At 37.7% G+C, this 25,474-nt stretch overlaps 1 protein-coding gene across 2 annotated transcripts; it reads right to left on the bottom strand.

The window, feature by feature from the left end:
* Nucleotides 1–6,150: 6,150 nt before the first annotated feature.
* Nucleotides 6,151–23,563, bottom strand: PABPC1 (poly(A) binding protein cytoplasmic 1). 2 transcript variants are annotated; one of them, XM_081070459.1, is made up of 15 exons: nt 22,871–23,563; nt 19,526–19,719; nt 18,902–19,017; nt 16,622–16,761; nt 14,834–14,928; nt 14,373–14,510; nt 14,073–14,168; nt 10,664–10,936; nt 10,330–10,420; nt 9,624–9,734; nt 9,381–9,535; nt 8,731–8,815; nt 8,062–8,192; nt 7,412–7,505; nt 6,151–6,588 (listed from the first exon to the last, which is right to left on the bottom strand). In XM_081070459.1, the coding sequence occupies exons 1-14, from the start codon at nt 23,061–23,063 to the stop codon at nt 7,413–7,415; spliced, it is 1,911 nt and encodes a 636-aa protein (XP_080926585.1). In that variant the 5' UTR covers nt 23,064–23,563; the 3' UTR covers nt 6,151–6,588; nt 7,412. The 2 variants fall into 2 exon arrangements, with proteins under 2 accessions (XP_080926585.1, XP_080926586.1); XM_081070460.1 differs by having other exon boundaries at nt 16,631–16,761.
* Nucleotides 23,564–25,474: the final 1,911 nt, after the last annotated feature.

Here is a 25,474-nt window from a genome sequence, read left to right as displayed (position 1 = left end):
AAATCCCATCTCAATCAGAAATCCATCTGTTCATATATATCTTATCAGTGGTTGTTACGTATTTTGTGGGGTCTTTCCAAAAAAATACAAATATTCTTGACTTCCAATGTGAAGACCTTTTTCTCTACAGAATGTTTGTTTAGGCGAATGAATATCCCACGTCATTTCAAGTTTTCTGGGGATATTATTAGTAACCATGTCAATAAGTAAATTGCATGCTTTTCTACCTTTATAGGTAAGACAATCTCCTCCCCACACACACCCAAATTTGCCATGATTGTGATGGACACATCACAGCTGAATTAGGTAACATCTAAAATTTGAAATTGGGTTACCTAATTCTACCATGTACACACCTAGCACTTGCAACTAGATGACTGACAAGACACAGCAGCATCTGAGAAATATTAAAGTGGTAACTAAGAACTCTTGTATCTAACCAATTCGATTGTCGAACTGAAGATAGGCTCTATTTACTAAAGAGAGTGAGTCACTATGAAGTCTAGGAAAAGGGAGATAGCATTGGGGGACTCCAGGATGTCCTCATGATGGTTTGGTTTCCTAGCAGAGCAATGTGTATCACTTTATCATGACTTGATGATATTGGCCAGTATATTAACCAATTCCACCCATTTTGCCTCCAACTTGAAACCTGCAGTTTTGCTTTCCATGGTTTCTACCTGCGGTGAACCACAGTCTGAGAATATTAAATGGGAAATTCCAGGCAGAAATAATTCACAAATTTTAAATTGTGTGCCGTTCTGAGTAGTGTGATGAAATCTCATGCTATTTAGTGCAGGATGTGTGTCATCCCTTCGTCCAGTGTATTCACGCTGTATATGCTACCGTCTGTGAATCACTTAATAACCATCTCAGTTATGACTGTCATGGTATTGCAGTCCTTATGTTCAAGTTATGTTGTTTTACTTAACAATGGCCCCAAAGCACAAGAGTAGGGATGCTGGCAATTTGGGTATGCCAAAGAAAAGCCATGAAGTGCTTCCTTTAAGAGAAAATATGAAAGTTTGGTATTATCTGTGGCTTCAGGTATCCACTGGGGACCTTGAAAACATCCCCTGAAGGTAAGCAGGGACTAATGTATAGGGAAAATGCACTTCAGGTCCTCTGCAGTCATTTACTCAATGCAAACGAATAATCTGGGACCATGGTTTTACATCCAAAAAATAAGAAAATGTCAAAGTATCCTTGAAAATATTACTCATGACCTAGTACGGTCATGTAGCACATAATGATGTTTTTGGTTAATGACCGACCTCAAAGATGATGGTGGTCCCATAAGATTATGATGGAGCTGAAAATTCCTATTGCCTGGTGAGTCGTAGCCATCATGTCTTGGTGTAACACATTACTCACGTTTATGGTGATGCTGGTGTATACAAACCTACTGTCCTGCCAATCATATAAAAGCATAGCACATACAATTATACAGTTCCTAATACTTGATGATAAACGACTGTGTTACTGGTTTATGTATTTACTACATATACTCTTTATGATTATTTTAGAGTGTACTCAGTTTCTACTTGTAAGTTTGCTGTAAAACAGTATGCTGTTATGCCAGCAGCAGCCTCATAGGTTACCACGTCTTTTGATTAAATCAAGCACAAGAGAAAATGAAACAGTCTCTTGTTGTTTGGTTCATCATGGCCCCTGAACATATAAAATTCACTAATATTACCAGTAAGAGGCCACATGAGTGATTGACCTGGAAACAAGTGATTAGACTACAAAGGTGGAAAAATCAGTAATGGTTACTGCTTGCCTGTCAGGCATGTCCCATTCCACCATAGTTACCATCTTGAAGAACAAGAACAAGGTGAGGGAAACTGTACAAAGATCTGATTCACGAAAAGCAATGAGACTAAGAAAAATTCAAGAAGGGCCTTCATAAGACATGGACCTGAATTGACAACCAGACAGAAGCATCTCTCTCGCAGAAAAATGATCATGGCCAAAGCAAAAAATTTGCAGTTTGGGAAGGCCGGACCCAACTATGATGCTGAATTTACTGCTAGCTCTGGGTGGTTTAAACTATTCAAGAATCGTTATTCTTTACATAATGTAAAAGTGACTGGTGAATCTGCCAGGGCTCGTGAAGGCAGTTGAAAAATTTTTGTAAACTCTAGCCTAGATAAGCTGACTGTGGAGAAAAATTACTTGCCAGAGCAAATAGTCGATATGGATGAAAAGTCCCTATTCTGGAAATAGATGCCTGAAAGGACTTTCATCCACAAGGCCAAGTTAATGTCAGGTTTCAAGGCTTTTAAGGACAGGATAATAGGGGCAATGTTTCAGACTACAAACTGAAATCCTTCGTGATCTGGCAAGGTGAGAAACCCAGGGCCTTGTAGCATACCATTAAGCACATGCTACCAGTGTACTACAGAAGCAGTAAGAAGCTATGGATGACAGTTCCTCTTCCAAGAATGCCCTCCTGAATTGCTACGCCAGCAAAATGGAGTTTGAAGAATAACTTATTTTTCAAGATTTTGTTTGTTGGGTTAGGTTACCCTAACCCTAACCCTAACTCTTCCAGAAATCCTTATTGGTCTTCATCCCAATGTCAACATGGTGTTTTCCCTTCCAAACACCCTCTTTGGATCAGGGAATTAGAGCAGCTTCTAAGGCCTACCACCTGAGGAACTTCGTTCAAGTTTTGCTCAAGCTATTGCTGCAACTGAGGAAGACACTGATGAAATTCTGGAGTTACATCTGACTCTATCAAGAACCTTGCTTGGATTCAGTGTGATGTCACCAAGGAGTGAGTGTATAAATGGCATCTGGAAGACACTGAAGAGGTTCATCCCTAACTTCAAAGGACTCGTCAAGGATGAGGTAAGGAAGTTGCAAAAATGAAGCTTGTGATTGAGATGGCAAACACTTTAACCTGGGTGTGGATGAGGGTGACAGAGTCCTAAAGGTGGTTCCTGAGTAAGTGACGAGTGAGTTGTTGGAACTGGAATAAGAATGAAAAGCTTAAGAAGAGGGAAAACTGCAGAACAAGAATCCCCAAGAAAATTCAGAGGTTAGCAGATGCTTTTGCATGGCAACAAGGTCCTTAAAAAATTTGAAAACATGGACCCCAACACCGAAAGGATTTTATTGAGAAATGTACATGACGCATTATCTGCTTACAAGAAAACCTAAAGAAACCAACCAACCAAACCACCATGGATACACTTCTGAACAGAGTAACATGGCCTCCGGACAAGCTCGAGGCAGGTCCTTCAGGAAGTGTTACAGAAGGCATTTTTCACACGACAACTCCATGAGAGCTATTACCTATTACCCCTGAACACCTTCCAGTGTGACAAAATGTGAAGGTGGAGACAAGTGTTATCGATGACATGACACTGTGTAGATTTGGGCTAATGTTTGTCTTAATTTTTAAGTTTAAAATAAATAAATAAAAAATTTAAATAGGAAAAATGCATATAGAATAAGGATGCTTTTGTACAGCTGTACGTCTTAACTTGATGCTATTACAAAAGATTTTTAAAGTGAAAAAATTAAAATGTTTATAGTTAAAAGTTGCAGTAAGCTGTTAATTATTGAAAGTATAGTTTATAAATTTAGTGTAGTCTAAATGTAGTGTTTAGTCTACAACAGTGCACTGTCTTAGGCCTTCACATTCACTCACCACTCACCGGCTCACTCACACCCACTTCCAGTCCTGCCAAGGTCCACTCATGGTAAGTGGCGTATACAGGTGTTCCAGTATTTAAGTCTTTCATTACTTTTACTGTACCTTTCTATGTTTACTTACCTTGTGTTAATAGCCTAGGAGCAATGGCCTATACCATACAGCGTAGGTGTGTAGTAGGCTACACCACCTAGATTTGTGTTAAGTGCACCCTATGTTTAGAGTGACGCAAGTGCTTAAAGAATTTGTATGTATCCCTGTCTGTTAAGTCACGTATGACTATAGTTTGATGAGAGCAAGTACTCATGCACTGCGTAACATTTCAGTCAACGACAGACTGCATACACGATGGTGGTCTCAAAAGATTATAATGCAGAAAAATTCCTGTCACCTAGTGGCATCATAGCCATCATAACATCACAGATCAACGCAGTACTCATGTTTGTGATACTGGTATAAACCTACCGTGCTGCCAGTCATATCAAAGTATCATCCAGGTTTAAGTGCACTGTTTGCACAAGAACAAAATTAATTGCCTAAGGATGCATTTCTCAGAACGTATCCCCATTGCTAAGCAGCTCATGGCTTGTATAATCAAAGAGAGCATACTGTAAACAAGATACTTTAGCTGATTTCATCCATGCAAGTCTCAGTATAAATGTTGAAATGGAGAAAAGATTCTAGGCTAAAAAAGCAGTTTCCCATGAGCCATTTATACATCTAGCACCCACAGAAGAATGTCACCTACCGATTTGGTCTCAAAACTTCCAATAGGAGCAGACATAAATTTGAGGTGAATTTGCAAATACAGTTATCTTCCAATGATGAGGATCGACTATTTTTTCCCTAAATTGAGATCACAAAACTTTAGTTTTGATGGCTCCTCTCAGTCACAAACGTTTGCTACATCTAAGAAAATGAAGGTATTTAAAGAACAGATGGAGATGATTTATCTTCGTATCACACAAGAAACACCAAATTCCAACTACCCAATGTATAAAGAAAGCTGTGTACTCTTATCTGCAACTTTAGATTTCAGAATAGTTTGAAACTGTAGTAAATTACAGATACAACTTCTAAGGTGTCTCAAACTAGTTCGCTCCTTTAAAACCTCAAAGCCGAACCATTTTGTATTCAAACTTGAAAAAAAATGGTATACACAAAAGGTGCCAAAAGAATGTGTACACATTTTAAGAAAGGAAAAACTGTATTGAAATTGTAATATATACCGATAACAAAAGATATTCATAGTCATGTGTATACAATTTTTTTGGCACCCCCATTATTTTTGAAGGATACCTTCAAGTATTGAAAAACTTGCATGGTGACAGATTGCTTTCATCTCAACGAACTGTCCGCCCCTTAGAGGGTACTACTATGGTCAGGCAAAATACAAAATGATCATTAGAATGCCTACTGGGTACAGATTTATCCACATAGGAAATAGGGTTTATGTGTACATCTTAATTTCTAAAGAGGAAACCAAAGTGAAGCCATTCCAGGTAGAGCATTATAAGGCTTCATTCTGCAAGGAGGGCTTACATTGTCACAGGCATGGTTTTATTTGGATTTATTTATTTGTCCCCAAAGGCAACAGAGCTGGTGTTGATATAATTCTAGCATAGTAATGACATAATCAGATGTGCACCTTTGAAATCTAACTCTGGCAGTAGTAGTATGTAGATAATGGAACAGAGATTAAAACCAGACCATTCTCAAAAGTGCATTCAAATTGCCAGGGATTTTTGTTTTATGCAGATGTTCTGGGCCCCAGCCCTCATCTTCTAAAATACGTTCTCTAGAGATAGGACCCCTTATCTCCCTTTTTCACAAATACGTTGGATGTTAAGATATCATACTGAGATGAAGTCATAATTAAACTATCAAATTAAAAATTATTCAAAAAAAGGCTTAAAATGAGTGAATCCTAACTTTTTGATATCAATACAAAAATTGTACCAAAGACATCCTCCTCTATTTCACTAATTTTACTATAAGACCCAGTCTTATATAATATATATGATTATGTAATAATCATATATATAATTATATACATTATATAATAATTATGTACCTTATATTAATTTTTGCTCCAAAAGACGCATTAGAGCTGACTGTCTGGCTAGGTGTTATTTTTGGGGAAACATGGTAATAGAGTCTAACTGTTGTTACTGTTTTATATTATACATATGAATGAGAGCTTTAGCTAATTATGTCCCAGCCTAGAAACCTTAAGTCACAAATTGGCATCATCTCAAAAAATGTTAAGATCATTTAACAATAAGATATTCCTTGTTCAATTCACATGAATGCCTAAATTCATAAAATGCATTATAGAGGAAGAATCTTGTTTCTCCTCTTTTCCATAAAACCAAAACACTCTTGAAACTTAACAGTACCTTTGTCATGAAAGGTTTTTATGCCAATTCCAGCTTATCACATATTTACACAAGCCAAAAGAAATAAAATAGCATAACATCACCGTGCACTGTTTAATTTTTATTAAAGCAAGAATTTTATAATCCAAATTACGTTTCCTTGCTCAGTTATCAATTCTGTTATTTGAAACAGAAGTGACATTCTGAGCTATTCCACGGTAAAGAATTACAAAATTAAAGAAAGGAATGCTTTAAATTTTTGTACATGAAAATTCTTTTTCTCATGGTCTATAAAATATTAGTTTGTTTTTATATTTTACTATTTTTTTGTGTTTTTTGTTGTTTTTAAATCAATAAGTAATCTAGGACTAGCATTATGTTTGCTAGACCTGGCATTTGCTCAGTACATAAGCTTCAAAGTTTCCTTTCCTTTTTTTATTTATTTTGTATTTTGCAATGTTTTTTTTCCATAATATTTAAGTTTTTCGATGTTTAGATATTTTTCTTCGGTGAAGCACAAGTTTCTTTTCGTGGTCCCTGATCAATCTGTAAGTGTGAGGGGAAAAACAGATTATTACAATCATCAAATTTGCTATGAGACGAGATCTTATCCAACCACTGTAAAGTGATAGGTGCTATTTATCGTATCACAATATAACAATGTATGAAATTAACTGGCATTAAATTTCCAAGTTATGTATCAAATACTTCAATAAAACCCAAACCAACAAAACAAGGAAATGAAGAAGACCAATACAAGTACTCATCAGTGGCAAATTAAAAGCCTTGGGTCAAATTCAGTCTGCAGCCTGTTTCTGTAAAGTTTTATTGGAACACAGCCACACCCATTTGTTTACATATTGTCTATGGCTGCTTTCACAGTCTTAACAGTGGGAGTACAGTAACTGCAACAAAGACAAGGCCTACAACAAAGCCAAAAATATTTCCTATCTGGTCCTTTACAAAAAAGCTTTGCCAATATCTGGTCCAGGCTACGCTGTTTCTTGGAAGTAAAAAAAAAGGCAACAGTAGAGGCCCAAGGGCAACTGTCATTACTGCCACTCAAGAAAAGGTATTAGCTATGAGAGCTCTAGAGTAATCACACAACGGGGCCAATCAATTACAGGCAATTTGATAAAAATTAACTATACAAAATGTTTGAACATGCTTTGATTTTAAAAACCCAAGTTTATTATCAGGGTAACAGGTAAAATTTCCTTAATTCTAATATTCCTACATCTCTTTGGAAAATTAGCAATACATTTGAATTAATGGTAAAAAAAAATTTCTTCCTATGTTTCAAAATATGCTCAAACTGTTATAAAAGATTAAGAAAACAAGCTTAAAACAAAGACGAAGTAAAGCTCACTTTAAACAGTTGGAACACCAGTGGCACTGTTAACTGCTTTCTGGGCAGCCTCTTTAGCTTGGTGGGCTTGTAGCACAGCTACAGCTTCATCAACCTAAAAGAAGAACAAATTGGCTCTGAAAAGGAATAACTAGAACAATCTCAAACTGACTATACACAAATGTCCATCAAAGATGAAAGTAGAAACAACTATTAATCAAGAAAACATCCCAGTTGTATCCATACATATCTTTTTGGGTTCCATTCCACCACTGTTCTAGAATTATGAACTCTTGCACTTATTCTTTCCACCAAAAATCAATCCCCCAAAGTTGAGAAGTATCAGCAAATATCTTTCTCCAAAAAAGCAGCAGCAGTTAAAGAGAACATGGACACTGGAGTTAAACTGACAATTTGAAACCAAGCTCTACTAGCTGTGTGAGCATTGGGCAAATTATTCAAGCTCTCTATGTTTGTTTCCCTATTTATAAAATGTAAATAATAGCACCATAGGTTGTTATTATGAGAATTTACAGTTAACACTTACAAAGCTCTTAGAACTGTGTGTGGCTTGTATACAGCTCTTCTAAATGTTCTATGAAATTAAGTTCTTAAAAAAAAGCCCTGAAATACAAGGTCTAAGAGGCAGATAAATGATAAATTTAAATTACTTTAGAACGGAGAGACTCTGGAGACTCAAGCATATGAAGAAGTTCTGAATTATCGATCTCCAACAACATGCCAGTGATTTTACCAGCAAGATTAGGGTGCATGGCTTGAATTAGAGGAAATAGCCGTTCACCTGGAAACAAAAACAAAGACTCTTTTCAATTGAAAGAATTTTAAAGGCATTTACCACATAAAAAGGGGGGTTTTATGAACCTTTTATATATAGCAAATATATGATAACCCACAGTCCAACATTTTAATACATTTTCAAGGGAAAATTATTAAAATAGAAGAAATTAACATCTACCACAAGGCAGTTAGTTCCTGGCAGTATGAATTTGCCAAAAAATGAGATTAAGCCATGTTACAATATTAAGTTAGATCTTTGCTCAGGCAAAGTCAAATTTGTTTCCGCATATCTAGTTCAAATTCCCTCTTCCAAACATGTGGTGGGGTACATGGCAAGTAATGCCCTATTACCGTAATTCATCAAAAGCAATGTGTTAATAGATTTTTGGGCTTTTAATTAGTTAGGCAGACAAACTGTGCTATCATAATCATTCATGCCAATTCAGATCAATCCTGCCACCCTGTTATTATCCAGTGAAAAGGAGATGTCCTCCTATTTTCTAGTCTCTCTGTAACTAACTGGGTGGGATAAGGGTACTTACCCAACATTTGCTTTTGCTCTTGAGGAGGGGCAGATGCCAACATGGAAGCAGTCAAAGGCTCCTGACCTTGTACATGAACAGCAGGCTAGACATAAAATAGGAAATTTCCTAAGTTAAAGTACAGAACTAATGGCAAGTACAAATGACACTCATCTCTGGAAAAATCACTGAAGCGATCAAGACTGAAATCTAAACATACATAGGAGAAGCTGAGTCAATCAGAATAGCCTAAGGGAGCTTTTAATACTTATCTGCTCAAGTATTATAACCACATAGGATATTTCAGTTTTTAACCTGGAGTCTTCTTCTTAACCATATTTCTATTATGATCAATGACAGTTTTTGATCTCAGGGTCAAAAAAAAGGGTAAGCCAAACCTCACAAACCAAACTAAACCTCACCCTTTCTTCCTTATAGCTATGGCAAACAAACCTGTTAAGCCACACAAGTAAATTCAGGATGCTGAATGCTTGTCTAATTCCTATAGTGTAAGGCAAATAAGACATTTTTACATACTATCAATTACTGGGACCATCAATTAACCAGATGTCCTAGGTATTTTAAGCTCTCCTATATCATATAGCTGTCTTCAATTTCTCTGACTGCAACCAAGGGCTGGCACCTTTATAAAGAAATCATGAACACCATACCTGCTGCATGGTAACTTGTGGCTGTGCATTAAGATGTTGCTGAGGATTGCGAACTCCCGCAGCGTATTTATACTGTGGAACGGTGCGGACAGCCGGAGTAGCTGCAGCAGCAGCAGCTGCAGGACGTGGACCCATTGTCTGTGTTGATGTGTTAGCTAAAAAAAATTAAAAACATGTATTTTTTAGTTTTATGTTGCTACTTCAAACTGGAGGTCAATTTTTACAGGCAGGGTTAAGACTCACCAACACGCTGTGTTGACATGACTCGTGGAACCTGTGAAGAAGCTGGTCTCATAGTACTAAATGGCGGTCTAGGAGCGGCGGGGCGGATAGCACCGGGCATATTTTGGAATGCTACATGTAAAGATATGAAAACACATTAACTTGAAAAGACTCACTGAAAGTGCATTTTTAGAGCTGAGGTTTGCACAAAAGGCTAAGTGACCAAATATAAATACCATTTTTAAAGCTTAGTCTCATACCTGCCATGTCTACACTTGTCAGAATAGATCAGTTAAATAAAAACATTCATTCACATAAGAACAATGGCTTATTAATATCTGAACATGATATATGAATCGCGTTCCAAGTGCTCCTGCAATATAGCACTATTATACAGGGCAAAGCTGACAATGCCAGGACGCTGGTCCTCATACATGGAACAAGATCTTTTAAAATACTGCTAACCAAATATGAAATTAAGAGCTAGATCCATTTCCAAACTTATAAAGGAAAATCAAACCAGCACAGAAATCACTGTCATTAAGACATGAATTATAAAGCATTTTATAATTCTTTAAAAAAAAAGCTAGGATTTGCAAAATGAACATACCCATAAATTATGAAAATCAAGTTAATATACCATTGACATATACAGCTAATTTAACTCATGTGTATTTCTTTTCCAAATAATTCACCACCTTAATTAAGAGAAAAATGAAAGGCTTACGATGAGGTCTGGCACCCTGAGCAGTCCAGCGAGGACTTGGTCTTAGTTGAGCAATTTGGCTAGGAGGATAGTATGCAGCACGGTTCTGGGTCTGCAGAAAGCCAAGCAAATGCATCAGTGAAAGAAAAATGCAAATAATGTAACTAGTTAGACATTCTCAAAACATTTAGAAAGTCGTCATCACACTTTAAGCATTTTTTCCAAATTTAATCACAATTCACATGTCTCTTAATATTTTCATCTTAAGGCTTTTATTATTATTTTTCGCACAAAACACTAAAAATGACCAAATATGAAAACTTTCATGCTGTTTTTGTTCTCTTCTAAAACCTACCTGTGGAATAGCTGCCATGAAGTAACCTGAAGGAGGTGCTGGCTGGTAGGGGTTGATTACAGGGTTGGGCACAGCTCTGACACTCGCCATTCTCTGCATATACTGGTTAGTGAGGTGAGCCTGGCGCTCTTCTTTGCGCTGAGCTAAAGCTACATACAATGGCTTGGTGGCCACGATTCTACCATTCATTTCTGTAACTGCTTTAGTGGCTTCTTCTGGGGAGGAGAAACATACAAAACCAAACCCTTTGCTGCGACCACCCTCCATCATAACCTATTAAAAGAAAAAAATATTAAACAAGGTTAATGCAATGGTAGAATGAGGCTCAAAAAGGAGAGCATTACTATTTAGTCGATTATAGCTACTGACTCAAATAACTAAAGACTTAATGCTTTCACCACATCCCAACAATTTGTCCTTAATACCTACATATTAAGGGCAAACCACACATATATGTTATCCCAGCCAAGCCAAAGAAGTGAAGGGGTAAAGGTAAAACAGCAACGTTAGTTATTTAGATATTAGGTTTTGAATATTAAGGTATAAATATCTAAATAGATTCAAGGCCTACTATATTTGACTCTTTGGCACCACTGGAAATGCACACAATTAAAATTTGAGTCTTCTATAGGTGCCTCGTTAGCGCAGTAAGTAGTGCGTCAGTCTCATAAAATTTGACTCTTGTAGAAATTCAAGCTGATGAGATGCTTGACTACTGTTTGGGAGGGAACAGTTGAATCTTCTAATACCAATTATTTTAAAATAAAAATTTCACATTCAAGACAAGGGCCATAAATATTGGGGTATAACAATATTCAGGAGGAAGCTACCATTCATTGATTGCAAAGATCTTTTAAATGTAAACGAGCAATGAGGTTACGCAAAGAACTCACAGGTCCTGTAATATATATAAGCATGCAATCCAACTTTAAAAACAGTATGCTCGTGGAACAAATAAGACAGAGTCCAATGATCTCACTTATATGTGGAATCAAAAAAAAAAAAAAAACCCCAAAAAATAAACAGTAAAAGAAAACAAACAAAACCCTAAATTCATGGATACAGAGAACAGCCTAGTTGGTGCCAGAAGGGTGAGGGTGGGAAGGGAAATGGGTGAAAGGGGTTAAAAACATACAAACTCCTAGCTACAAAATAAATCATGGGAATGATGTACAGCATGGGGACTACAGCTAATAATACTGTATTGTATATTTGAAGGTTGCTAAGAGAGCAGATCTTAAGTTTTCATTATAAGGAAAAAATTTTGTAATTATATGATGATGGATTGTGGTGATCACTTTGCAATCTATACAAATATTGAATTATGTTGTATACCTGAAATTAAATGTCATATATCAATTATATCTAAATAAAACAAAGCCTCCAGAAACATACCCGTGCAATTATGTGAATTTAGTATGTTAAACATTTTTAAATAGTGGGGGGAAAAATGGACTTTTAACTATTTAGTACATGGTACACTGGCACAACTGAAAAGAAGTTAAATCTCTTATATCACATTAAAAAATAAAATTGCCAGATAAAAGTCTCAATCTGAACATAAAATGCAAAAATACAGGGAAAATCTAAGATGACACAAGATCCCAAAGTCCTAAGTGAAAAACTGGGAGAAAATACTTGCAATATATAAAAAAAAAGGGCTGACATAAAATTCTCCATTAAAAACCCCAAAACAATGTAATATAAAAATATGCAAAGAAAAGGCAAAACTAGTAAACACATGAAAAACATGTCACCATTTGAAAAGATGCACACCACTTTCTACTAAATTAACAAGATGTAGAAGTTTGTTCAGCCCTTTTGGACAATTCAGTTGTATCAATTTTAAACACAATATACCCACTAATCAGTAATTTCAACTCTAGAACTTCAGAAATACTGGCACGTGTGTCAAGATATACATGCATAAGAATGTTTATTATACTGGTAGGTCTAATAGTGGAAACATGCAAAGCAACCTAAATGATTATCAATACAGTTACAGTAAAATAACTAATGGTGCATCCACACCATGAATATTCAGCAAATAATTGAGAAAAATGATTGAAATAAACATACATTTAGATTTACTACTAAATAAAACAGCAAATTGCAAAATATGTCTAGTATGATCCTGTTTTCTAAAAGCTATACATATAAACTGGACAAGTGTGGAAGATTATCTGGGATGGCCACTCAAACTCCTTTTTGGAAGCTGAGAACAGAAGATGGAAGGGTCGCCTCTCACTTTTTATCCTTCTACCTTGATAAATTTGTTTTCCAGCAAGCATTATTAAACCAACATAATGACCTCTTCCTCCAAAATAAATTCTTGCCAAACTTTTCCCCTCTTTGCCAACAGGCACATTACAATCCACAAAGGACTTAAAAAAAAAAAAAAGACTTAATAAAGACTCTCCTTTGTAAAAAAAAAAAAATGCATGCATCATGCATTTAAAATAAACTAATGCAAAATATTCAATTTAAACAACTCTCAGGGAACACACTAAGGATCAAGACAATCAGGAATATATTCTATCACACTCCAGGTACTTACAAAAGCCAGGCTGAAACACAAGGCAACCACATCACCTTCATTTTCATTTGTATTCATCTATCATTTCCTTACTTTCATATTCATAACCCAATGGGGTTGGCAGGAAAAGTTGAGTAGAAATATAAGTCATTCTAGACTTATCTGGAATGACCAGTGCTCTGGTCATTCCAGAGCACTGAGTTTTAATTGTTGCTATACTTTTGAGAACCTGCCTAAAGTTTTAGACAGTCCTCCCACCCCTCCAAAATACATGTGCACAAAACTTAATATACAAAGGGATTCATGTACCATGGACACCATAAAAAAAACACCTAGAGCAGTTTCTTGAATCAAAATTCCATAATTTAGAATAGAGTCCTACTGTTGTATTTCTTAATTTCTGATTTCAAGTAAAAAAGAAATATGATCTCTATCTTTACTGCTAGGGACTTGAAGTTTGACTCCCCAGAATGAACTGAGTAAGTGAATAGATTAGCCTGGTAGTTAACAAGTATAGTTCCCTAATAAACTGCCTTCTTTAACCAGTTAAATAACCAGCGTAGCAGAGTATAGAACAGTGCTTATCACTGAGGACCAATCAGTAACTACAGTCATGAAATGCAGCCTTCTTCATAAAGATTTCAGAACTTGCCATCTGCAAAACTAAACCATGGGGCTACAACATCCACTTCAAATTTGATTGTTTCTGAAGCAATGAATGAAAAACTCAATTTCCAGAAAAATAAAGTTTGTCTCGGGTAGGGGGATCCTATTTGGCTATTGGTTTACAAAATAATGTAAAATTTATATACATATATCCATGTGTATGGATTTTCCCAAAATCTTTTTTAAAAAATTCATCATATGCTTTACCTTTGCACTAGTGATTGTACCAAATGGAGAAAACTCCTTCCGGAGACGTTCATCATCAATACCATCATCAAGATTTTTCACATAAAGGTTAACACCCTAAGGAAAAAAAAAAAAAACATAACTGTAGAAAAAGAAAAAAGAAAACCATGGTGGTACTTAATCACACTTCCTATTGTTTTATCCCATGTTTCTTCTCTTTTCACCCTCTCAAACCTTCCAGTTACCTGGCAGTAACTGAAATTAAAGTAAAATAGATTTCTTCATCCCAGTCATATTTTGCTTGTTCAATTAAAAATGAACCTGGTATCTGGTGATCCTATCTTGCTTCATCTGTTCAAATTTGCGCTTAAGTTCCGTCTGCCGTTCCACTTTTTTCTGAGCTCGACCAACGTAAATTTGTTTTCCATTGAGCTCCTTTCCGTTCATCTCATCCACAGCCTTACAGAAATCACAAAAATTTTAATTACTAACTTGCAAAGTTCATTCCTTTAACAATAAAGAAAACTTGTTAGATTATGAAAGCTAAAGATAGACCCACTACAAAAATAAAACTGAAGTTTTGGGAAAACACAGGTTTCCAATTTATACTATCAAAACTGATACATAAAATGCAACTAATTCAAAACACACGTAAAGATGAACATACTAAAGTAGCCTTTGGTGTGCATGTAAATTTCAACACAAGAGCAACCCAACTTTATATCCCCCTTTACCATAACATACAGAAAACCCACACTGCCTTTAGTATATTTAAGTCTTACTTTCTGTGCATCTTCATGCCTTTCGAAGCTTACAAATCCAAAACCTTTGGATTTTCCACTTTCATCAGTCATTACTTTCACACTTAAGGCAGGTCCTAAAAACAAAATTTTTTAATGACTTAAGATATTCTATACAACATTTAGTTTATACATTTCAAACTTCAATATATAAAAACAAAGCCATGAAAAAAAATGGTTAAAAAAATTCCAAGCCTTCAGAAATTTATTCATGCTCTAACTGAACCCCATTCACCTAGCCATAGACACTAAATATTCTCTTCGAAGACCCTTTATTTCTACTAAGAAGCTAAATAAATACTTTATTCCCTGAAACATTCCTACTTTCATTTACAGAAGTATGTTTTAGACATCTGTGAAAAATGAAGTTTTATTTTTAACATTAGCAAAAAAAGGTGTTTTTTTAAAACCCAATAATTGGTTTCCTTGACATCAGACACATTAAGAAATAAGAATTTCTTATTTAATTTCTTAAGTCTATATTTCAACAGGCAATACAGGGTTTGACACTGGGAAGACATAGCAGCATCACCTGGAGAAGGTGGCATGTTTCTGAAGACACAAGTCCCTTCTCTACCCTCGTAAGTGAAATAGAGACTTAAGTGAGGTAGATGTTACCTCAGGCAGGCGGGGCAAAAAAGGGTAAAAATCACATTTGATTACAGAAATTACTCAAAATGTATGGGCATAGGTAGACTGTTACTTCTGAATTTATCTCAGTCCTAAGGCTCTATTTCCAAAGTCTGTTATGTAAATCATAAATAATTGGCGTATTTACATATTGGTGTTCAAACTGACATAGCATTATTCATTTGGGACAGCAGTTAACAATATCCAACTTTAGAAATAGCTTCTAATTAGAAAACAAAACATGAAATATACAAAAGCTGGTCACCAAAGAAAATGTGGAATAAGATGCAAGACATGAGGTCACATATTTTTGTCTTACCCAATTCATCTTTATGCAATAATGACAATGTTTTTGCTCAAAGGAATAGAGGGTTCAATGTGGCGTGCTAACTTGGCAATAGAAAAGGATTAGAGTTCCTAATTCTTTATTATTTGAAATGCTTTTAAAAAGCCACCTTAAATTATTTAAGGTCAACCAAAGGAAAGCAAAGGGTAAGAGGCAAATCATTTACAAAAATGTGCAATTTAAGGTTCATCTGATCACTTAACACAACTACCTAAAGTAAGGCTGGTTACACCTCATTAATTTGGAGTTTAATGAAGTTAATTTGAAATACAAGGAAAGAGTAGTTTAAGATCCCATGGATTCAGAAAGCCATCCCAAGGAGATACCCTTGGAAAATCTGGATCTTTGGCTTTGTCTGTAAATGTCACTGCTCAAATATGATGCTACTAAGACTAGCCAAATAGCCTAAAGTTAGCCAGCCTTCCTGTCCCATAAAGACTGCACTCCATCCTAAAATGGCTGTGTCACACACATGCTCTGATGAGATAGGATCCATAAATGCATAAATCCACCAATTTCTAACAGTGCAAAACCTTTTAAAATCTGTTCGGATTAGTCACACCTTGCTGTGCTAATACAATGCTATTGTTCTTATAACCGAATAAAATTCTATTTGTATACTGCTTTGAAATATAATAGACTATCAGTAGCTTGATACAAATAACTAAATATTTTTAAGTACCATGTTAAATCTCATTTCATTTACTTTTGTAGTATAAAAAATTAGCCAAAACTATTGTTGAGCAATTACATTAAAAACTTTTGGGTGTAAAAATTTAATTCAGACACATTACCAAACTTGCCAAAGAGATCCTTAAGGCGCTCATCATCCATGTCTTCTCCAAAATTCTTGATGTAAACGTTGGTGAATTCTTTTGCCCTAGCTCCGAGTTCTGCTTCTCGTTCTTTACGAGATTTAAATCGTCCAACAAATCTAATGAAGTATGAAATGACTATAAAATTAGGTTCTATTTTATGAAGTTCAAATTAATTAAGCCTGATGGTTGATTTGTAAATGTTACTGATAATTTCAGCACCCCCAATAGAGCACACTGTAAAACAGAACAGGGCCTCAATTGAAGAAATGAAAGCATAAAATAAGAACAAACCTTGTCATTACAATCACAATTTTGTGTCTTAATACACACTTGTCTCCCTTCTGTCCAGCTAACCCAGGGTTAATGAGATCACGCCTATCAATACAAATGAGTGGGAGAAAACATGCACCATGCCAATGAAAAGACCTAAAAGCTTTCATCACTGCTTTTTCAAGTGGGCCTTAAACTTTGTTTATAATCTCCTAAATTAAAATGTAAACTTCTGAATTCTGAATTCTTAACACACAATAGCCGGGCATAATTTTCTTTGCAACAATATCAACAGAATGCATTTTAAAAATTTAGTTTTCCTTTAAAACAAAAGTAGTACACGGATCACTAAAAAATATTTAATATACATCAAAACAGAAAACCATCTCCTATAATCCCATTCAAATCACAACTGAATTTTCGTATGTCTTTTTGTTTCTGTGTTCAAGAACGTTCAAGGAGATAACTATGATTTTGTTTCCTTGTATACCCCCCCCCACCCATATGGTGGTGCTTCTCCATGCTATTAATTTTATAAATGTTCCAATGGAAGCATAATATTCCTTTGTGGACTTAACTTTCCGCCTCTATAAATAATGCTGGAACTTTATGAGACTATTACTTGTTCTTAGGGCAGAGTCGCAGAAAAATCATGGTAGTTCAAAGGGTATATAAACGACCCTAAGTTTATGCATTCAAACTGTTTCCAAAAGGGTTATATCATTTTATTCTCAGAACAGCAATAAATCAAGTCTTTATTTAATCTAGAGACCCCACCAGTGGTAGGCATAATTTTTTCCTCTCTAAAGCATTGTTGCCAGACAAAGTTGTTTTCATCTGTGAATATTAATAATGCTGAATTATTTCTCATTTAAAGATGTACTCTTTCTAAGAATTAGCCTTTGTAAACATTATTCATATTGAGGAATTGCTAGTTTTCCTAAGACTTACATGGGTTCTTTATATATTACAAAGTCTTTCCTTAATCATGCAATTGACACAGAATTCAAACAGGTAACACCATATACGTAAGAACTCCTTCATGTACAGACCGGATCACACCTGATGCGCTGATTTATGAGACCCACACCTTAAGAGTGATGCAATTGACTTATAACAACCAAACCCAATTTGCATGCCATCATTACAGAGTAACATGAACTCACAGATCATTTACAATATGACCTCACAGCTGAAACTGCCCAGATAATTAACCAAAATCCATGGCACTGAGGATAAAACAAATTAAGATATGTCATTTCGCTGGGCTCATAAAGTCTGTATTCTTTCAACCTGAAGCAGAAGTCTTATAGAAGTCTTATCAGTGTCATTATTTTAAAAGTTTGCAACTTTTAAGTACAAGTTTACTTCAGAAAGATTAATCATGAAACGAAGACTTCTGGTTTAATTGAGCTTCATCTTTCTTTAAAGAGGTGAAGGGCGTTAAAAGGTTAAAAAAACAAAAACAACACCCTAACTTTAAACTCCATCAATAAATTGCAGCAGTATAACTAGTAAAAGCCACCCTGGTCTCTGAATTTTCCCCACTGGGTTTGTATCCTAACCTATCATACTAGCATGTAAATACAGGAAAATTATTTTAGCCCGTTTCCTCAAATGTAAAATGGGCTACTTACTACCTCAGGACTTACAATTAAGTTTCTGTCTTGACTCCTAGTTTTTCAACTGTGCACTTACTTTGAAAAAGTTCTATATCCTAGCATATTCATTTTTTCCCTTTTCCTTTTTGGTTTGAATGTTGACCATTTTATTAATTCAGTTATTTGTATGTTACATTAAATGTAGAGAAAACACAATTATAAAATCTACCAAAATGTGGTTTATTTTCATTCTAACTGTATCTCTTTAAGAGCAAATATATTAACTTATAAAATGAACACATCTGAATTATTAAAAACAGACTTGAAGTATGATTAACTAAATATATATATAAACTAAATATATGTCAACTAAAGTTATACTTACACTTTGCGATCATTTAGAAGCATCCCATTCATTTTTTCAATAGCTCTTTCAGCTGCTTCCTGTGTCTCAAAATGTACAAATCCGTAACCCTTGGAACCATTTTCATCACAAACCACCTAGGAAAAAATGTATACCAATTTTTCATTACTTACTACTAATTTAGCATTTTTCCAGTGTTCGAAACACAGCTTACACAAGGGTTAAGGGTGCAGACCTCCCCCCACTCCAGTACAGCAAAAAAAATCTAAGTATAACTTTTGACTCCCCAAAAGTTGTCCCTCAGTATCCATGGGGGAATTGGTTCCAGGACCCCCTATGGATACCAAAATCCACAGATGCTCAAAGTCCCTACATAAAATGCATACAACCAGTTCTCTGTATCCGTGGATGCCCAGCCACAGATAAAAAACACTACAGGTACTTATTGAAAAAAAATCTGTGTTTAAGTGGACCCACGAAGTTCAAACATGCATTATTCAAGGGTCAACTGTAACTTGTCAGCCACCTAACCTGGGTATTTGGGACACAAAGATATCTATTAACAGACAATATTGCTTATTTTAAGGAATAAACTGCAAATAGCTAAGATACTATAAATATGTTTACTATCACCTTTTCGCTTACCTTACATGAAAGGATGTTACCAAAAGCAGAAAACGTATCATACAGTGCTTTATTATCAATAGATTTGTCCAAATTTTTAATGAATATGTTGCCCACTCCACTTTTGCGAAGTGATGGATCACGCTGAGACCACATGATGCGTACTGGCTTGCCCTTTATAACATCAAAATTCATGGTGTCCAAAGCACGCTCCGCTACAAGAAGGACATTTTCAGAGTAAATATTACTTCAAAACTTTTACAAGCCACTTAAAATTATATAATCTATTGTGTGTGAGGTGGAGTGATTAGGCATTCGATCGCTCTACCTCTTTAAACTTCACGATGACTGGACCTTACCTCTCAGTAGTCTAGATTTAAATTTATAATGCAAAAAAAAAGACAAATATCAGAAACCCAAATTTCCCACTCGTTAATGGATGACATATCACTATTAATGTATTTCTAAAACATTTCTTCCTTTCATTGCCATTAAATTTAAAAGCAATTTTTTTGTTCCTAGTCAAGATAAAACCAAAATTCCCTTTCACATAATGAGCAACAACATAATGTTTAATGAGCAATATAAAAGACATTAGGCAACTGAAAACGACCCACAGGCTGAAAAGTATTTCATGGATTTTTAAGTATTTTAACTTCTTTGTTGCTCGCCAAAATTAGTGGTTTCATTGGCAACTTATCACTTCCAATATTACACAAGTTAGTCTATTTTCTTAAAAAAGAACTTCCTGAATTATTGGGAGGATTTTCAGTGAATCATGGCACAACTTCCTATTGCCATGTAAAAAATAAGACTATATTTATTAAGATCAAGATTTGAATCAGGCCTTCAAAAGCTAATATGAAGTTGGACATTCTTAGCTGTATAATAATTTTTGAAATACCACAACTACAATAGTCACAATTCACTATTAACGCTTTCTTGATGTATAAAACCAATTTTATCTTAGATCACTGTTTTACTCAGTAACTGATCATTTAACCAATTATTTCTGGATAGTGCTACAAAATTTCAAAATCTACCCTATGATTTCAGGGTCTACAAAGGATTGAATTATGTGCACCTGTACCATTAAAGAAACACTTAAAGCAGTTGAGACTCAAAATGAAAAAAATACATCCTTAAGCGAAAAAGGCTAATACTAATCTCTTCAGAGGGGGAAAAATGTGGTCCATTTGAAGTTCTACACCAGTTTTCACAAATTCCATGCCAATGTAACTGAAGTTATTGAGGGGGCAAATTTTCTGGCCAATTATTTTTAACAATGAAAATTTCACTTTCTAAAAAATAGTGCCGATCAGCTGTCAGCTCTTTATCAATTGACCACACCCACTCAGCTCCCCTAGTTTTTTTTAAGCTGACTTTGCTAAAGCTTCTTTTTAATGAGTCACCTCTTCCGGTTTAATTGGAAACTGGTCACTTTCAGAAGTTATTCTACAAGTCTATTCATGTAGCAATAAATAAGGAAACAGAAAAAGAAAACCACTAAAAAAACTATTTGGAAAGACAGTAATTTGTACACATAGAAACCAAGCTGAAAGATGGAAAAATGCTATCTTCTTTGGTATACACTATTACTACCTACCCTGTCCTCTAACCATGGTAATCTAAAGTTCAACTTTTCAAATCCCCAAGAAATTTTAAAAATTGTTTTTTAAATTTTAAAATGGTTAAGCTTAGAAAAAATAAAAGCCACTTTCAAAAATTACTATTTTCCAGTATCTAGAATTTGTTCAAGTTTTCTCTATCAACTCGTTAGATTTTGATTACCTGACTCAAAATTATCTTCCCTAATATTACTTTGTCTTCTGTTGAGTGGTAAATCTTGCCCAGAGTTGGGAAGAACTGTTATGGAGTGACATTTGGAGCTACTGCTTACAGAGCAAAAGGGCAGGAAACCTGCAGTGCAGTTTTACAACTTTTGGCTCAGTGTAACTCAATAAGTCTGCCTACCCAAAATCTGAGTATTAACTTTAACAAATGAAAAGCTGATCATTAAGTAATTTAAGCTTCATTAAGTGAACTTAAAGTTTAAATTCCACCTTTAACGTCTTTTCTACAAAAATAAAAACAATTATCTGTGTATTTTAGAATGTTTGACATGTATTTAAGCAGCCTGGTAGGAAAAGGCAAAACTGGGCCCTAAAGTTGACTGAAGGTGACTTTTGGAAGTCAACTGATCCAGGTATAAGGAAAAAAATCTTGGCAACACACATCAGGCCACATATGGCATCATGTTTGCTCAATTTTGCTTTTGTGAACTGTTTAATTTCAAAATAAAAACATAAAGTTAGCTAGCTTTTCCCCCCACAAATTTCAAGCTAACTCTAATCTGTTACTTTGTACTCATTCTCTATGATTTATAGATATTCTGGACCATTTTAAAAAATAAAGAAACCTGAACTATAGGTTCTGCCACAGAACTATAATGGTCCAGTCCACACACTACACTCACAAGTAACATTTTACAGCCAAACTTGGTCAATACATTTTAAAATAAAACCCCTCAAAATCACAGGACTATTTCAGAAGAGATAAAAACAATATTCTGAACAAATCACCAGTACTATGAAACTAACTTGATTAAAAAATTAAAATGATCTTAACTGCCTGAGAAAACGACGGCCTTCAAAGGGATCATCCTCCACATCCCCTCCTCCCACCCTATTAATGTTCGAGTGAGAAACGTTTGAACTAGGGGAAAACCCTAAATGCAAATCTCACTGGTAATTCACGTTTCTAGAGCCATCAATCACTGACAAGTTATTAAGAATGGAATTAGAAACCTGAGGACCACCACTGCACCACCGTATTAACTTTGAATATTCCAAGTCCTTGTGGTTTCCCCAGGCGATTGGGCCAGTAACAGGAACAGGCCTCGGGCCTGTGAGGTTACAGGGTTCAACACGTGGTATTTTTCGAGCACCGAATTACACTTCCTCCCGGTCCTGGGGCGCCGGCCAGAGCCCCAGGTGGGGGGAGCGCCTCTACCTACGACCGGGGAGAGCGGCTCGGCGCCGCACTCCCCAGGATCCCAGGACCACAGGCGGGAGCGACTCCTCTCACCCACCCTCCCGGCGCGTCATCACCCTAAAGTTTGAGAGCGGCTGAGGCCGAGAAAATGGTTGCAAAGGAGGAAGTGGCCTGGCGTGCGAGAGGCGTGCGGCTGTCGGCTGCGCGTGTCCCCGAGGGGACGGGGAACGCGGGTCCCGGCGTTCTCCCGCCGGTCCCGGCTTGCAGGGGGTGACATGCCCTCCCGCCCCCCCCCAGACCCGCCGGCCTAGCCCGCCTGCTGCCGCCTGAGCCTCATGGCCGCCAGCCCGCCCGCCGGGCCCGGCTTCTCACCGTCCGCCGGCTGCTGGAAGTTCACATACGCGTAGCCCAAGGAGCGGCGGGTGATCATGTCCCTGCAGACCCGGATGGACAGGATGGGCCCGGCCGGGCTGAACTTCTCATAGAGCATCGCCTCGGTCACGTCGGGGTGTAGGTCCCCCACGTAGAGCGAGGCCATGGGGTAGCTGGGGGCGCTGGGGTTCATCTCGGCACGGCTGCCCGCAGAGCCACAGGCCGCGACCTTTCCGTGAGGAGGGCTAGTGCTGGGGCCGGGGGCCGAGCCGGGGGGAGGGGAGCGGGGGCAAGCACAGAGGGACAAAAATCAACCGGAATCGAAAACTACTCAACGGCCGCAGAACGGAGTCGATCCGCTGCCGCTGACTGCCGGCTGCTGGCTGGGGAGCGAGGGTGACGGTGTCGGGTCCGGGCAGCGGGAAGGCCTCGGTCTCTTGGTTGCTTCTTGGAGCTGCTGCGGGGCCGCGGGCGGGCAGGTCGGTCTCGGCTGCTTCACCGGGTTATTTTATAAAAGAGGAAGAAAAAAAAATAAAAGTCTCCGGCGGGGGAGACGCGGATTTTTTGTAAATTTTTTTTGGGTTTTTTAAAAGATTTTTTTAGATTTTTTTTGGGTTTTTTAATAATAAATGTGTGTTCCGAGCCCGGAGCACACACTCCGCACTCTCAGCACTAACCGCCGGGGAGAAGGGGAAGCACCGCCTCCTAAACCCTCTACTTATACCCGCCGCGGCACTCGCCCCGCCCCCGCGCGTCTGACGCCAGGGCCTACGTGAGCGTCAGCGCCGGAGGAGGAGGTGGAGAAAAAGAAGCGAAGGGGAGGAGGGAAGAGAAAACTGGAGGAGAAAAGAGCAGAGAGGAAGGGAGAGGTGGTGACGGCGGCTGCTGCGGGTGCGGGGGTGGGGCTGGAACGGAGGGGCGGGGCTTCTGCGCACGCGCCGCGGCCGGAGAGGCGGGGCCCGCGCTGTGCTAGGGCCCGTGGGGGAGGGGAGAGCCGGTTCGCGGGCGGCTTTCGGAGAAGTCGGGTGGTGCGGCCTCTCTCTCCACACACCCCGCCCCCACCTCCACCCCGGAGAAGCGTTAACCCGTCACCGCGGCAGTGGGCGGTGCTTAGGGCTTCCGGGTTCCTCAGCGCTAACCACCCCCCACGTGCACGGTTGCCCGGGCCTCCTCCCGCGGCAGCCAGCTCTGCTCTACCCGCCCCCGTCCCCGAGGGAGGCCGGGCACGAATGGGCCGGCGTGATCCTTTCTAGGCCCGGTTTCCGAAATGTGCGTGAAAGGAGCCAGGGCTGGTCCCCCTTTTTCCTACCCAGACCGCACTACGAGTCTTAGCGGGCAGCGCTGCCACGCGCGTCGGCCGCAGAAGCGGTGCCTGCTGGTACCTGGAGTCCCCAACGGCTGTGCCCGCTGACCCTGACTGGCCGCGTGTCCTGGCCGCCCGCTCTGGGACCCCCAACCGTCTGGGCGCTGGACGCCGGTCGCCGCCCCCGCGGAGCGTCCAGTAGGGGGAGGGTTCCTTGGGCTTCTCGTCCTCGGGTTTCCGAGCCTTAAGACTACTCAGGCTCTTGTTTGGACTCGGTCGTTGGTCAGTGGCTTTAATTTGGGAACGCTGTCTTGGGGGCTTTGTCCGTTTCCCTCTTTAAAGTATCGTGATCACTGTTAACTTAAGGGGCTAGGTTGGAATCACTGATTCGTTCTATTTCTGCCAGAAATTTCTTTGAGGTAGAAGACGGCACTCGAGAAAAATGTTTTTCTTAAAAGTATGAGGCTATCACAGTTGCACATGGCACCACAGACCTGCAACCAGGCAAATTTAGTTAAAAGAGTCTAAAACGCAGTATTACCAATGTTTAAAACAATTTTGTACATTAGTTAATGGCTTTTAATCGGAATGCTAAATTTAATGAATTGATAGCTGTAGAAATACCAGATAATAAGAATGACATTAAGTCAACATACAAGTTCCCACTTTAAAGTAGTGATGTATTTTACAGTTTTTAAAGCATTTTCATAAACATCATTTGTTCCCTACAACAATCTTGTGTAGGAGGTGGAGCAAGTAATAATTTCATTTTACTGTTAAGGGAACAGTCTCAAGTTAAATGCCCAGTGCATTCTTCACTTCAATGCATGGTCAATGTATTGCCAAGTGTGGACTGGGTACTTTATTCTCATTCAATTAAAATTTAAACTAGCAGAACCCTACATAAGTGCTCTTTTACCCCTATCTTGATAAAAAGATAATGTTTCTGAAAAACATGTTGCCTCATGTGCTTTTATTAGGCAAAAGAGCAAAACTTACGACTGTTCATTAAGACAGATCTATTACAAATGATAAATCATTTGATCTATTAGAATTCTGTGGTTAAAATCAATCCATCAATATATTTATAGAATGTCTACTAGGTGGAGAGTACTGTATCTGTTAGTAAGGAAGACAGATGACAAAAATAAATTCCTGTTCTAAGAGGCTTAGGATGAGTTCTCTGATAGTCATATAAATGTAAGCATTAAAATCAGTACAATAAACACCCAATCCGAGTATATTATCTGTCAATGAAAATTTTCTACTGGATTCTAAATTTTATTTCTTAAAAAAATAAG

Source organism: Rhinolophus hipposideros (assembly GCF_964194185.1).
Source record: "Rhinolophus hipposideros genome assembly, chromosome: 13".
Classification (NCBI taxonomy): Eukaryota; Metazoa; Chordata; class Mammalia; order Chiroptera; family Rhinolophidae; genus Rhinolophus; species Rhinolophus hipposideros.
This window is presented reverse-complemented; position numbering and strand designations above follow the sequence as displayed.